The following is a 16191-nucleotide window of genomic DNA, read 5'->3' as shown; positions in this document are numbered from 1 at the left end:
TTTCAAGGGGAATTTCCATTTACTGTAAACTCAACAGAAATTGTGAATTACTTGTCATAAATGTTTTATTTACTAGTTACTCTTAGTCCGCTTCCAAATGCAAAGTCGCCAACTATCGAAGTCGTGAGTGTCAAGGTCGCGAGTATCGAGGTTCCACTGTGTAATATATATATCTATATATACACACACACACACACACAGCAGGTAAAATACATATTGAGCATGTCGGCTTTTCTCCCAGTAGATGTATTTCTAAAGGTGCTATTGACATGAATTTTTACCAGATGTTGGTAACAACCCATGCAATCCATTCACCCTAAGAAATCACCCCATACATGTCCATTAATGAAGTTATGTGTAATTATGTGAAATGTCACAGGGAAAAACTAGTGAACACAGAAAGAAAAGAGAGGTGAAAAAAGGCATTAAAAGCCACCAGCTGAAATCAATCAGTAATTAGAAAGCCATCCTGCCCCGTGTCAGTGCAAATTAATATCAGCTGCTTCAGTCCAAACTAATAGCCTGTATAAAGGTGTCCCTTTACCAAGGTGTCACACAAGAAACATCTCCTGATGGGTAAAAGCGAAGCGCTCTCTCTCAAGACCTTTACAACCTTATTGTTGCGAAACACACACTGATGCCATTGGTTACAGAAGGATTTCTATACTTCTGAATGTTCCAGTGAGCATTGTTAAGGCCATAATCCAGAAGTGGAAAAAACATCATTTCACTATAAACCGGCCATGACCAGGTGCTCCTCACAAGATTTCCGAGTGAAAAGAATTATCAGAAGAGTTGTCCAAGAGCCAAGGACCACTTGTGGAGAGCTTCAGAAAGACCTGGAATTAGCAGATACAATTGTTTCGAAGAAAATGGACATGGCTGTGAAATGCTGGGAGATGCCATAATACACACCATGTTTGGAGCACAAATGGCACTGCACATCACCCCAAATAACACCAGACCTACTGTGAAGTTTGAAGGTGGGAACATCATGGTGTGGGGCTGTTTTTTAGCATTCAGTCCTGGCAAACGTCATATAATTGATAAAGTATAAATGGAAAAAATGTACTGAGACATTCTTGATAATCCTGTGCCCTCTACCAGAATGATTAAGATGAAACGAGGTTGGACATTTTAGCAAGTCAATGATTCCATACACACAGACAAGGAAACTCTCATTTGGTTTCAGAGAAAGAAAATGAAGCTGCTAGAATGGTCTAATCTAATCACCTGCCTTGAATCCGATTAAAAATCTATAGAAAGAACTAAAGATCAGAGTTTATAGAAGAGGCCCACAGAACCTTCAAGATTTCTTTGTATGTCTGGATTGAATGGGTTGCTTCCAACATCAATAACACCTTCAGAAATATGTTTACTGAGAAAAGTAAGATCGTAAGATTCGTACAGTATAAGCTTTTTAAATATACAAATCCAAATTTAGTCCCCATTTAGCACGGTTATAATAACCTTCACTCTTCTGGGAAGATGTTCCACTAGATTTTGGAGTGGTGCCTGTGGAGATTTGTGTTTATAACAGCCACAAGAACCGTTACTGATGTAGGTGAGGTGACCTGGGGTGCACTCAGAGTTCTAGTTTATTCATGTTCAATAGAGTCGAGGTCTATGGCTTCAGATCTTCTGCTCCATACCATGTAAAGCTTATCTTCATGAAGCTGGCTTTGTGCACAGGATCTGGAACAGGTTTGGGTCTCCAAGTTGAGGTGAAGAGAACATTTTCAGGAAGAGCCACATGCGGCTGAAGAAGTCAGGTGTCTCAATACTTTAGTCCAGATAGTGTAAGATTTGGTTGGTTGTTTGAACGCTGCTGCGATAAGAATGAAAGCACCACCCGAATATCATTTGCTTAGTACTGATGTTTATTTCTTTGCGTTCCTTTTCTCCGTCAGGTTGGTGGGCTGGTTCCTCTTGCGCTTCTTCTCCCTGATGTTCTGCAGCGTTCAGGTGAACCTCAGCCAAATGGCCACTCTCCATCGAGCCACAGAGCTGGTGAGCTCCATGACATCGTCCTCGTTTCTTCCTACTTACATCCCTGCTTTCTTCTGTTTCCTAATATCATTCACTCACCACCGTCCCTTCCCCCTCAGCCCAATTCCTTCTCCCTCACTTCTCCCACATCCTTCATCTGTCCTCATTCACGCCTCTATTCAGAGACTTAAATTTTAAAGATGAGACGTGCACGTGACATTTTTATTGAGCGGTTTTCAATAGCGTACTCGCGACAGACTTAAAATACAACACAGGAAAAATCTCTCGAGGGGTCTTGAGTAAAAATTATGTTACCTGCCGAAAGTATGAATATTTTAAGACGGAAAGACGGCAATTATGTTATAGGATTATACAGCAGCATAAAAAAAGGTCATTTATACATTATAACAATAGATAATAAAAATGTGTACAGTTTTATCATACATCTATTATCATTAATATAGCAACATATTAAATAGCACTTGATCCAGCACGTCACATTTCCCTCAAAGGTAATAAAAATCGAGGTCACAGTTGTAATGTTATTTTTGTAGTACAGACAAACTTCCTCAGCCTTTGTTCATTTAGTGCATTCTGATATAAAGAACATGTGCTGCTGGTTTGAAGGATACGCTGACCTAGCAGTCGTCTGGACAAACTATTTGAAGGTTTTTTTGTTGCTTCAAACCTCACAAAATGTATCATTTTATCAATTATCATCAATTAATTTTTATTTATTAGGCAGCAAGTGAACATTTTGTCCTCAAAGTCGGCGTGTCAGAAGCAGGAAAAAAGGATTTGAGCGAATTTGACAAATTGAGACGTCTAGACGTCTGGGTCAGAGCATCTCCAAAACTGCAGCTCTTGTGGGCTGTTTTTGGTCTGCAGTGGTCAGAATCTATCAAAAGTGCTCCAAGGAAGGAACAGTGGTGAACCGGCGACAGGGTCGTGGATGCACGTGGGAAGGGAAGGCTGGTCCGTGTGTTTCCAATCCAACAGACGAGCTCCTGTAGCTCAAATTACTGAAGAAGTTCATGAATGTTAATGCTCCATGGATCAGAACTGTTTTGGCATTAAAAGGGGAACAAACACAATATTATGAATAAGGAATAATACACACAATATTTATGGAACATCATCTCAGAAGAGTGGAGGTTATTTTAATAGCAAATAGGAACTATATGTGGAAGGAGATGTTCAAAAAGCACTTAGAAACCACCGATCTGATTTTTCAGTGGATGTGTTTTAGACACGACTCTTCCTTTATAGTCTAACACACCGTAAATGCATTTCTCAACATCAGATGAAGCAGCAAGGAGTTAAATATGAACAGAATATTTATTTAAGCATTAGATGACTACTATTATAGTATCAGTTGTTGTCGAGCAACGGCCCGAATGCAGGACTCACCGACGGGGGCTGCAGAGAGATGACGTGATCCTGTGCGGAGAGATGAAGCCATCACGTTGCCTACAGCACTTCAGGAGACACTCAGGCGAATCTAAAGTGCTCAGCCCGAGAATCGCACTTCTCTATGCTCTTTCTTGCTCTCCGCGTCCTTTTCATCCGTCCAGGTGCAGATGCCGAATTGTAATTCTGGAAGTTCACAAGGAGGATTTTCTGTCCTTCAAACTTCTGGCAGTCCGATCTGATGATAACATTATCATCACTGTCGTCATCGTCGTACATCCAGTACTGTCATTGAAACTTGAGTAGCAGTGAAACTTTGTACTAAAGAGATGCTGATGTCTTACTGCTGTTGGAAATGGTGCTGCCTAAAGAGTCTTCACACACACACACACACACACACACACACACACACACACACACACACACACACACATTTTTTAAAAATTTGTCACAAACATATTTGTATGCAGAACATCACTTTCGGCGAAATGAAAACCTGATTGTTCGCTCAGAAATCGTGAATGATGAAAAAGGTCTATAATGTATAGAATATAAAAGAATATGAGGGAAAGAAAGTAATGAGAAGGTATGAGGAAATATAACGATATGGTGGGATATAAAAAATAGTGCAAATATATTTAGATGGGCAATTTATCCTCTGTGTGTGTGTGTGTGTGTGTGTGTGTGTGTGTGTGTGTGTGTGTGTGTGTGTGTGTGTGTGTGTGTGTGTGTGTGTGCTAACATTATTTTTTTTCTCTCTTGATAAGGTGTTTATAAGGAGACGTCTCCAAACCAAAAACAAAAACATGTTTGTGTGGATTGAAGTGTGTTCGAGGCTGTGCATGTTCATCCACAGAGCTCTCACACACTCCGCCATAAAGTGCTATTCACGTGTAAGTGTGTATGTGTTTGTGTTTTACAGAACATCCCGCTGGTCTACGTGTATATTCGTCAAGGTGCCGTTGATCAGGCTTTGATCTCTCTGACTTTGCTCTGTCACAACCTGAAACTTCCCTATAGCATCTATCCAGCTCCAGTTCACAACAGCTGGCTGAGGTAAACACACACACACACACACACACACACACGGCATGGATGCAGGGTTGTCTGAAGAGGACGGCAGAAATCTATTTGTCTGTCTGTCTATTTGGCTGTAATCCCCTCTTTATCTTCCTTCTATCTATTGATCTGATTATCTGTATTTCGTCTCTCTATCTTTCCCTCCAGCTACCAGTACTTCTATCACTTTGTGTGTCTGTCTATCCCTCCATCTATCATCTAGTCGTTTGTCCATCTCCCTAAGTATGTATCTGTCTCTGTATGTCAGTCTCTAAATGTCTGTCTGTCCGTCTAACTCTCTGTCTGCATCTCTGTTTGTCTGTTTATCTGTCTTTTCGTCTTTTTCCATTTCACTCTGTGCATGTGCTCCTGCTTTTCTATCTGTCTGTCTCTCGAGTCTGTCTGTCCATCCCGGTGTGTAGACAGCTCGCTAGCACCACTCGTTTTGTTTGTCCCCCCCTTTTTTTTTTTTATTTGCCCGTAGATTGGACAGGAAGGAAAGGCTGTGTAGAGCCGATGAAGGATTTGTGTCCGTACTAATCCAGACAAGCTCAGCCTGTACTAGCGCGATAGTGAGCTGCCTGCCGTGCATTATGGGTAATAATCACCCTGCCTGACCCTTTGTTCCACCACCTCACCAGAGAGAGCTTCTTTGCAGTAAATGCACACCCTCTGACCGTCTGAGAGCAACACAGTAGCCTGGAGATTGTTTCATGGGATTTTGGCAGCCATGTTGGACACGTCACAACAAAGCATGTTGGGGTTTTTTTTGTGCGGCACGTTGCGCCAGGAAGGCAGGCAGGAGAACTGCCCCAGCGTGCACCGCTTTGCATATTAAATAGTGTTTCCCGGTGCGTCCAACGGAGGACGGAACCTAAAGCGTACACTTTTATTATAGATTGTAAATGACGGTCAGCTGTGGGCAGAAAGCAAGACGGGACGTGTTTTATTGCCGAGGTCATAATACTAATTAATAGCCACTTATTCCGATTGTGCTGTGGAGAGTTCTTAACATATTCACAGTCTCGAGGGTGGTGTGTAAACCTGGCTTAATTGGGTGCCCCTGCTGAGTCCCCCCCCCCCCCCCCCCGCACACACACGCTGATTTACACACGAGGCGCAATGTACATAAACCGAAAGCGAATGCATAAAACTACTCCAAAGGGAATGAAGGAGAGATTTAATGCTTGAGCTTGTGAACATAGTGAGATGGAGTAATGGATGAATGGATCATGTCAATAGACAGAGATGGAGAGATAGACGGGTAGATAAACAGACAGGTGAGTGGAGTTATCTGATAGGCAAATATATGGACAGATGGGGTGAAAGATAGTCAGGTTTGGGTCAGATAGATAAATAAATGCAGGGGTGGATGGTTGGATGGGCTGGCAGACAGATGAACAGAAGTGCATGGTAGATGAAAGGACAGCTATACAGAAGTGGGCAGATGTGGACTAGATTGAAGGATAGAAAGAGATATGCAGATGAACAAGCATTAAATGGAAAGATTGGGATTTCTGGATTGGGGAAAAAGAAAATACATTTCGGATGAATGGATGGATAGATGGAGCTAATGGTTGGATGAATTCATTTATAAGGCGAATGGGTGCAAGAATATATTGGATGGATGGATAAATATAAAAGATGAATTGATTGCTGTTTATACTGTATATATATATATATATATATATATATATATATATATATATATATATATATATATATATATATATATATATGTGTGTGTGTGTGTGTTTGTGTTTGATGAATATTTAAATATAACATGTTCTGGAATGGATGGATAGATGGAGATGAATGAATTTATAAAATGGATGAATATGTAGGGCAGATAAGCCAATGTTGGATGAATCAATATATAAGACGAATGGATAGAAGAATATATTGGCTGGATGAATAAAAAAGATGGATGGATTGCTGTGTGTGTGTGTGTGTGTGTGTGTGTGTGTGTGTGTGTGTGTGTGTGTGTGCGCGTGTGCGAGCGAGCGATGGATGGACGAATAGAGTATGTTGTGGAATGGATGAATTGGTGAATAAGATTAACAGATTGTTGGATGGATGAATATTTTGTATAGATAAATTGATGGATAGATGATTTGATGAAATATATCTGATGAATGGATGAATATATATATTGGGTGGTTATTAAAGATGGATTGATGAACATTAAAGATGGATGGACTGCTGAAATGATCAAAAATTATATTGGATGGATGGTTTATTGTATAATTGAGGGTTATATATATTTATATATATATGATGAGTGGATACATGTATTCTAGTATATTGCAAGTAGGGGGAATGGATCAAAGGATAGATGGATGGAGAGGTGGAAGGAGATAAAATGGAAGGATTGATGGATTGAATATATTAGACAGATGAGCTAAAAGATGGACAAATTAAAATATAAAAAATGGATGGATGAGTTATTAGATGCATTGATAAATGGATGAATACACTGAGTGGATGTTTATTTACGATTGATAGAAGGTTTGATGAATATTTACAGTGGGATGGATAAAATCCTGGAATGATGGATGGATATATAGGACGGATGGGTTTGCTGATGCATGGAGGAATAAAATGTATCGCTGAATGCTAGATGGAAATGCTGTAGTGTAGGTTGCGTAATAGATAGATGATAGATGATGGTTTGAGAGCTGGCATGTAGATGAGAGATGAGAAGAACTCTTGCACTGCCCTTGAGAAGACGCAGACGTGGAGAATAGGAGCATTGTATCATGTCATTAATTGTTAAGCGCGATGTCAGTTCGGTTGACAGCACGCCGCTCTAACTCTTCTTTTTCAGGGTCATCTTGCAGAAACTGGGCGTCATTTTTCTTCCTGATCACGCAGCCACAGAGCAAGAGGCAGAATCCCACAGCCTGTACTCTCCCGTCATGACCTCGGTAAGTCCTACGAGACCTTACTCTGGCTGGGAAGCCTCATGTTTCAGCTGCAGCAGAAGTTTCGACAGTCGAGTGACCGAAAAGGCCAAAAAAACATACAAATGACATCTTTTTATCGTAGAGGTGAGCATCAAGTCTGCGTAATTTTTATGGCGGAATGGAATATTTTGTTGGCGTCTGATGTTCAAGGTGAGTTCAGGTTTCAGGAGTGGACGTTTAAATCTGGCATGTCCTTTACGTGCCCCCTGCAATGCTTAATAATTCAATGTATGGGGAACATTCGGAGAATAGACTTCATCTTGAGCCGCAGTAAACTGCTTTGAAGAGATGATCACGCTTGCTTGACACGCTTTGAGAAGACTTCCAGGACACTTTCCAGAAGTGGCAGAAAGGCTGTATTGCTGTGCAAGGGAACAGTTTTGAAGGTAATGGTGTGTAAACATAGATAAATAAAGTTTCTTTCCTATAAACAGATTTAGTTACTTTTTGATACCACCTCGTATAACGTTCGTTTTCCTGGTCGGGAAATTTCTGGCAACCCACGGATTTCTTTATACCCAATCCCAGTTTCCCTTTTCTCCACGGCCAATACCCAGATGCTCCCAAGATAGGGTAAGATATGATCTCTGTCTGCAAATCAGATATGCTTTATCAGTTGCCACTTGTAAGACACCCTGCCTGAACCAACTCATCTCATCTTGGCCCATCTTTCAGAAAAGCAGCATTTGTGTTCCAAGGCTCTCAGACCGTCAGTTTCAGCAACTCTGCAGAGGAACCATGTTTATGATGCATGTAGTTCCAACCTAATTCTCTGGGTCACTAATCACAGTCAGTGGCTATAGGTAATAATAGAGACAAAATTACCAAAATACAGAGCTCCTTCTCCACTTCAGAACCATCTGACACTGTTTTTCCGTTACTGATTATTAAGCCCCTAAGGTTTTTGAACTTTTTCCCAAGGACAAAGGACCTCCCCTTACTTGAAGAGAGCATTAGGACCATGAAGTGCCTTTAAGGAGGCTGGCATCAGATAATGTGTCTATAAATAACACCAGTATTACCTCAAGAGAGGGGGGAGGTGTTAGCTTAGTGTATATGCCCACCAGCCACACCAAACTGCCACTCCTGGGCCTAACACCAAAGAAGACAGCACACCTCACACTGCACTCATACCGACACTGTATACCCCGTACCCCTGCAGTACCTTCAGCACAAATGCTGCTCCACACCTTCTCCAAAACATGTAGGCTGGAACGGAGTATTCCCATGAGCCGTCACAAACCTGTTTAAAACTGAAGAACTCCTCCACGATCAGTTGGCACCTCGTCTCTAGGGGTCTCATTTATAAAAGAGGGCAGGGAGCAAGTTCTAATTGGTATTTGTCACACATGCCTATACACAGCTGTAGGCAGTAGACTAAATTGCTCAACATGGAGCATGTCAGAAAGGACTAAGACTTTCTCTACACTGAAGTCAAGATATTCAAAAAGTACAGTGAAACCAAATAGTTCCTTCGAAAATATTACAGAATACAACCCCAATTTAAAAATGTTGGGACACTGTAAAATGACAATAAAAACAGAATGCAGTGAATTGCAAATCTCATAAATCCATATTTTATGCGCAATAGAACATAACAACATGTCAAATGTTCGAACTGAGAATATATATGATTTAGGGGGGGGGATGTGATGGCTGCATAAGATCTCAAAAAGGACCAGTTGCTGAAGTTTTGGGAGTGGAATGTCAGTTCTGGGTGTCCTTTGTTGTATTTTTCGTTTCATGATGCACCAAATGTTTTCAAATGGTGAAAGGTCGAGACTGCAGGCAGACCAGTTGAGCACCCAGATATGCAAGGCCTTTCTAAACTGAGTGCTGATAACAAGCTAGATGATCCCTATCCTCTTTAGTCCAGAGGACTTAATGTCCATTGCTTTAAAAAAGAAATTTGTATTTCCTATTCGGCTGACCATTTAGATTTTGCCTCAGTACAAATTTAATGCATGCCTTCTTGTTTGCATGATAGAGATTCAACCTGCATTTGTGGACGACACGGCAAACTGTCACAGACGATGATTTTTGAAGGTGTTAATAAACCAATGCAAGAATTTTAATTACTGAAAAGTTTTAAATTTAGTGCTGCCTGAGGGCACGAAGATCACCGGTATCCTGTATTGATTTTTGCCTTGTGCACAGACATTTCCTCAGATTCTTTTGATAATCTTATGTACTGTAGAGGATTTTCAACTGTTTGACACAGTCTCAACTTTTTTGGAATTGATGATGTAGAATAAACCACCTCGCTGAAGCACGTCCTTTTTCTGTTCTGCGCAAGGAACAAGTGTGGTTCACTCGGTTACGTTCGACATTCAGGAGTTAGCGTTCGTTTCCGACACAGACAGATGTGATTAGCATCTGTACGCTGGGGGGTAAAACATGGAATTGAAAGCACACACCCAATGAGAATTCATACATAAAACTACAGAATGAGCAAATCAGATCATGTAAGCGAAAATTAGTTAGCATGCTGAACAGCAGGAGCGTGTGTAGTCGGGGGCATGTGTTCGCTTTTGGTTGCTGGTCAATTCAGAGCACAGTTGGAGGCAGAGTGTGAGAGGAAACATGGCTGAGGATGAGAGAGGAGAACGTGGAAGATGAGTGCACCAAAAAGTACACAAGCTTATCGACCTCCTCCCTTCCACCCCTTTAGATGGCTTCAGGCAACATCTTACTGCGCCTGTGTGTGTGTGTATTTGCGCACCAGATGGTGTTACCAGACTGATGATGCTTTTTGGTTGCGGGTGGGGTTTTATTTTTAAGTATTCGAATATGAAAATCTCGTAGTTTCTAGTAAAGGAGAAAATTTCATGCTACAGCACCCAAAGACGTCCTGTACAATTGTGTGCCTTGGATTTGTGGAAACCACATATGACTGGAAAAGTCGTGTCCCAATACTTTTGCTCTTATAGTATGTCTAACCTGAGCCAGTTATTCAAATGGAGCAGGAGCATGAATGCCATTTTAATGGGTTAATGGGTTTAAAATTATTTGTAAAGGGTGAGAATCGAGTGGACAGCCATAAGAAGAGTTTGTGTCTCCTCAGCTGTTCATATATACCTGCGATTAGGCAACAAGTCGTAAACTTCGATAATATTAAATAAAAAAAACAAAAAGCACATTGAGTTATAATGTGTGTAAAATACCCGATACAGCTAGCTGACTCCTTTTTAGAAGAGCGATATACTTTGTATATTATTTCAAATCAGGAGTATCTTTTTGTTAAATGTTACGATGCAGTACATCCCCAGTAATGTCATACAGTACGATTGTTGTTTAACGATAAAATACTGTTAGTAAAATATAGGTGAAGTAGCTTTAACATTTTTCATAATGATTTAAAGAATTCTAAAAATCTAAAAACCAAAACTTAATGCCTTATGATTTTTTTTTTTTTTTTTTTTTCCTTGCTGGCTGGTGCTATCTTAAAAAAACAAAACAACAAATAAACCCTCCAAAACACACGAGGAAAGAGAAAGCCTGTGCGAATGATGTTTAATTTTCAGTTCCTCATCAAGCAGCGGCGTCTCCACTGCGACTCTTAGATGCCTAACACAGGGGAAGTGCATCTTAAAGATAAGATCTTCAGCCGGACTTTCTTTATTCCCCTGTTCTCCTTCTCTCCTCACTCTTTACATATGGTCTTGTGTACTTCTCCGTTTTTATAGGCCGTAAGCACACTAGGTTGTGTGCATGTAGCTCAGAGCCCACACACCGATCGATTTTATTATGGTGAGGCTCGAGTCGATAAGAACTGAATTTTTGTGCACTGGGACGCTGCCCGTGCATTTGGGAAAAAAAAAAAACCCTCCCGCTATCTGGTTTATTATGATTTCCAGATGTAATCTCCTTTTTATATTATGCCTCTTCAGTAATAAATGAATGTAGAAACTTGTAAAAGTGTTCATTACATTCTGTTGTAATAAACTTGCTGCTGAGAGCACGTCGATTCAGTGGAAATTTAGTGGACAATCCGACACTGTCATGGACTTAATCCTGTTAACGTGGAAACTATTCAACTAAACATACGCCAAATATTCTCAGAAAGTACCATAGAAAAGGGAGCGAATAAAAGGTCCAGGTTCTGCCCTTCGAGCTCTGAGTTAAAAGTAATAACGGCATAAAGTGAAGTTCGGGGTAAGTCGTAACTAGTGGCAGAAACTATGTGGCAGTAAGTCAGTACAGTAGTCGTGGTCGGTACTAGGTTGCAGTAGCAGTACCTTTGTGTCATTAGTTATGTGAACGGGTCAGTAAATGGCAGAGGAGAAACTATGCGACAGTGGCAGCAATCTAGTTTCTCTTGTTGAAGAAGGTAATGGCAGTGGGAGTCACAGTAGATCAATAGAAGTGGCAGTAACTATGGAGCAGTGGCAGTGACTATGGGCAGTAACACTAATTAAGTGGCAGCAGCAGTAACTACTGTAAGTAGCGGTGGCGCAAATATGGAAAGTAACAGTAACTAATTGGCAGCAACAGCAGCTAAGTAGCGTTAAATAGGTGACACTGACAAAGACTATAGCCACTATAAGTAACTTAAGTGCATCGCAGTACCGAGTGGCAGTGACAGTAACTAAGTGGCAGTAACTAGGTAGCAGTGGCAGTAACAGTAAACAAGTAATTGGCAGTAACTACTGTATGTAGGTGGCAGTTCCAGGGACATGTGGTAGTAACTTGGTGGCTGTAGCTTTACCTACAGGTGGGCATTACCTACAGGAGGGCATTCAGTGTAACCAATTACAGGAGGTCTATTTTCCTTTTACCAGCAGAAAGAGGTGCGGCAGAGAACAAAGTCTTACATCCTGCAGGTCCCATGATTTGATACGAATTAAAGGCTTTCTGCTGTAAATCTCATTGCCTTCATAAAACTTTCACAGTCTCTCACCTTTTATATCAGTGCCTACAGTTTAGTCCACTGTATTTCTCCTAAACTTTTCTCTTTTTCTTGTTTGTCCCTGGTTGCAGCTTGTTGGCGAGCTCCTGAAGGCAGGTGAGAGTCTTAGCGTGGGTGTGTGTGAGGAGAGTGGTTATGGAGGACAGTGGCTGGCGCGCATTCGCCAGGCGGTGGCTGATGGCCTGGTGCCGGACGTGAGCGTGGTGCCAGTGGGAATCTCCTATGACTGTCATCCTTCATGCCAGTCCATGCAGCCTCAGGTTTGCCAGTTTGTCACTTAGATTCAGGTGGTGAAAAATAAAGCAAAGCTCATTGTAGCACTTTTTAATTAATTCACTCATTTTCAATGTTTGGTTTTTTTCTGAAGTGGAAAAAAAAAACTAAACAAATTAGCACTTATTCTCCTGTGTGAATATTTCATACTCGTATAAAAATACAACAATTTCATAATAACAGGTACAATATACAGTAAGGAAAATAAGTATTTGAACACCCTGCTATTTTGCAAGTTCTCCCACTTAGAAATCATGGAGGGGTCTGAAATTGTCATCGTAGGTGCATGTCCACTGTGAGAGACAAAATCTAAAAAAAAAAAAATCCAGAAGTCACAATGTATGATTTTTTAACTATTTATTTGTATGATACAGCTGCAAATAAGTATTTGAACACCTGAGAAAGTCAATGTTAATATTTGGTACAGTAGCCTTTGTTTGCAATTACAGAGGTCAAACGTTTCCTGTAGTTTTTCACCAGGTTTGCACACACTGCAGGAGAGATTTTGGCCCACTCCTCCACACAGATCTTCTCTAGATCAGTCAGGTTTCTGGCTTGTCGCTAAGAAACACGGAGCTCCCTCCAAAGATTCTCTATTGGGTTTAGGTCTGGAGACTGGCTAGGCCACACCAGAACCTTGATATGCTTCTTACAGAGCCACTCCTTGGTTATCCTGGCTGTGTGCTTCGGGTCATTGTCATGTTGGAAGACCCAGCCTCGACCCATCTTCAATGCTCTAACTGAGGGAAGGAGGTTGTTCCCCAAAATCTCGCAATACATGGCCCCGGTCATCCTCTCCTTAATACAGTGCAGTCGCCCTGTCCCATGTGCAGAAAAACACCCCCAAAGCATGATGCTACCACCCCCATGCTTCACAGTAGGGATGGTGTTCTTGGGATGGTACTCATCATTCTTCTTCCTCCAAACACGTTTAGTGGAATTATGACCCAAAAGTTCTATTTTGGTCTCATCTGACCACATGACTTTCTCCCATGACTCCTCTGGATCATCCAAATGGTCATTGGCAAACTTAAGACGTGCCTGGAAATGTGCTGGTTTAAGCAGGGGAACCTTCCGTACCATGCATGATTTCAAACCATGACGTCTTAGTGTATTACCAACAGTAACCTTGGAAACAGTGGTCCCAGCTCTTTTCAGGTCATTGACCAGCTCCTCCCATGTAGTTCTGGGCTGATTTCTCACCTTCCTTAGGATCATTAAGACCCCACGAGGTGAGATCTTGCATGGAGCCCCAGTCCGAGGGAGATTGACAGTCATGTTTAGTTTCTTCCATTTTCTAATGATTGCTCCAACAGAGGACCTTTTTTCAACAAGCTGCTTGGCAATTTCCCTGTAGCCCTTTCCAGCCTTGTGGAGGTGTACAATTTTGTCTCTAGTGTCTTTGGACAGCTCTTTGGTCTTGGCCATGTTAGTAGTTGGATTCTTACTGATTGTATGGGGTGGACAGGTGTCTTTATGCAGCTAACGACCTCAAACAGGTGCATCTAATTTAGGATAATAAATGTAGTGGAGGTGGACATTTTAAAGGCAGACTAACAGGTCTTTAAGGGGTCAGAATTATGGCTGATAGACAGGTGTTCAAATACTTATTTGCAGCTGTATCATACAAATAAATAGTTTAAAAATTATACTAAGTGATTTCTGGATTTATTTTTTTAGATTATGTCTCTCACAGTGGACATGCACCTACGATGACAATTTCAGACCCCTCCATGATTTCTAAGTGGGAGAACTTGCAAAATAGCACGGTGTTCAAATACTTATTTTCCTCACTGTACAGGCAAATGTTTGCAGACTTTTTATTAGATTAATATGGGCTTTTTGAACATCCCATTCCACATTGCTCTTATAATAACCTCCACTCTTCCAGGAAGAAGTTCCACAAATTTTAGAGGGTGCTTTCGGAGATTTGTGCTCATTCAGCTACAAGGGTGTTTGTAAAGTCAGATAGTGATGTAGGTGAGGTGAGGAGGCCTGGGGTTCCGAGCTTTATTACAGGAGATTTTCCATTCCAACCATGAGTGGCAGTAACAGTAACTAAGTGGCAGTACTTAGTGGCTGTTACTGAGTGGCAGTAACAGTAACTAAGTGGCAGTAAATATGGGTGGTAACTGTAACTAAGTGGCAGTAACAGTAAGCTGGAAAGTGTGGCAGTGCCAATAACTATGGATCAGTAACTGTAAGTAGGTGGCAATAAATTTAACAAAGTGACATTAACTAGATATAAATGGCAGTAACAATGGGCAGTAACTGTAATTAAGTGGGAGTGGCATTAACAGTAACCAAATGGCAGCAAGTATGGGCAGTAACTAACTAAATGGTAATAATTTGGTGGCAGTGGCAGTAACTATGGGCACTAACTGTGACTAAGAGGCAGTGGCAGTAACTAGGTAGCAGTGGCAGTAACTATGGGCAGTAACATAACTAAGTAGAGCACATATTCATAGATCTGGCTTTAGATCTGGCTAGTTTATTTATGGCAGACATACTTATCCAAAGCAATGTACTACTATATCATTCATACCACTGCGCAGTTGCCTTGCTTATGGGTCCAACAGTGGCAGCTTGGGATTTGAGCTTCTGATCCAAAGTCCAACACATAAACCACTCACGTCCCCCTATACAGAGATTCAGATGCTTTGAAACACGAGAGGCTTAAAAGTGGAGCCTCAGCAGCACCGAGGCACGGCAGCAAAAATTGGCGTTCGGCCCGAGTGGCCATTATCCAGATCTCCTATCGATGAAAACAAATAGCCTGGTCATTTTTATAGCCAATTACAGCAGCTACAGTTATTAAACCAGTATCATATTTAAAGGCAGAGGAAGCGACAAACAAGAACTGCATCTCCGGCGAAGTGCCTCCCATTATTGTCTGCTCGTCCAATCAGTGTAAACCAGGGGGTAGTGAAGTGGGGCATCTGCTACAGAAGGATTGACTTAACAAAAAAACCGTGTCTGTCCAGAAAGACAGGTTATGGTACAGGAGACTCCTTTCAAAAATTTGGTAAACATCAAAAAAAGGTTTAATGATTATTCATTATTCTAGTAATTTGGGGTTTTTTTGTTACCACAAAGTTCAAAGTTGGTGGCTTACAATTGTACAGGATGTACCTGGATGCAGGAGCATGAAATGATCCCTTCACTAGGAGACACAAGTCTGTTCCAGCATGACAATGCACAATGCCAGGTCCATGAATATATACTTTACATGGGTTGGAGTGGAAGATCTTCTGTAGAGCTCTGACCTCCACTCTATTGAACACGAATGAAGGTGAACACCTTAATCTTCAGGAGCACACACCAAAATCTAAAGTACCATCTTCCCAGAAAAGTGGAGGTTATTCTAAGTGCAAGAAGAAACCTTGAGAAGAACCAGAATCAAAAGGGGAACTCATCCTTATTTGGGTGACACCAAGAGTGTGATTATAAACCATCCAAACTTCCTGAGCTGAAGCTCCTTGAAACTGATAAATCAGCTCAACATCTAAGATCATTAAAGATTTAACCCCAACTCCTCCATGCAAGAGCTTTTAAATGTTCAAAGATGAACATATATGTCGAATG

The 16191-nt window shown here is 41.2% G+C and overlaps 1 protein-coding gene and 1 long non-coding RNA gene across 4 annotated transcripts in view; both read left to right on the top strand.

The window, feature by feature from the left end:
- Window positions 1-16191, top strand: part of gpat2 (glycerol-3-phosphate acyltransferase 2, mitochondrial) — a 129869-nt gene that overhangs the window by 98970 nt on the left and 14708 nt on the right. For all 3 annotated transcript variants that reach the window (XM_083554135.1, XM_083554136.1, XM_083554134.1), the window contains 4 exons: window positions 1911-2010; window positions 4322-4455; window positions 7286-7385; window positions 12405-12593. In XM_083554135.1, coding sequence (XP_083410261.1) covers window positions 1911-2010; window positions 4322-4455; window positions 7286-7385; window positions 12405-12593 — 523 coding nt within the window. The remainder of the gene's footprint in view (window positions 1-1910; window positions 2011-4321; window positions 4456-7285; window positions 7386-12404; window positions 12594-16191) is intronic.
- The window catches only part of LOC310733169, a 1647-nt gene continuing 566 nt past the window's right edge, over window positions 15111-16191 (top strand). Inside the window, exon 1 of the long non-coding RNA XR_014535642.1 lies at window positions 15111-15516. This is a non-coding gene — a long non-coding RNA (uncharacterized lncRNA). The remainder of the gene's footprint in view (window positions 15517-16191) is intronic.

Source organism: Silurus aristotelis, assembly GCF_946808225.1.
Source record: "Silurus aristotelis genome assembly, chromosome: 11".
Taxonomy (NCBI): domain Eukaryota; kingdom Metazoa; phylum Chordata; class Actinopteri; order Siluriformes; family Siluridae; genus Silurus; species Silurus aristotelis.
The sequence above is the reverse complement of the archived record's forward strand: the minus strand, read 5'-3'. Positions and strand labels throughout refer to the sequence as shown.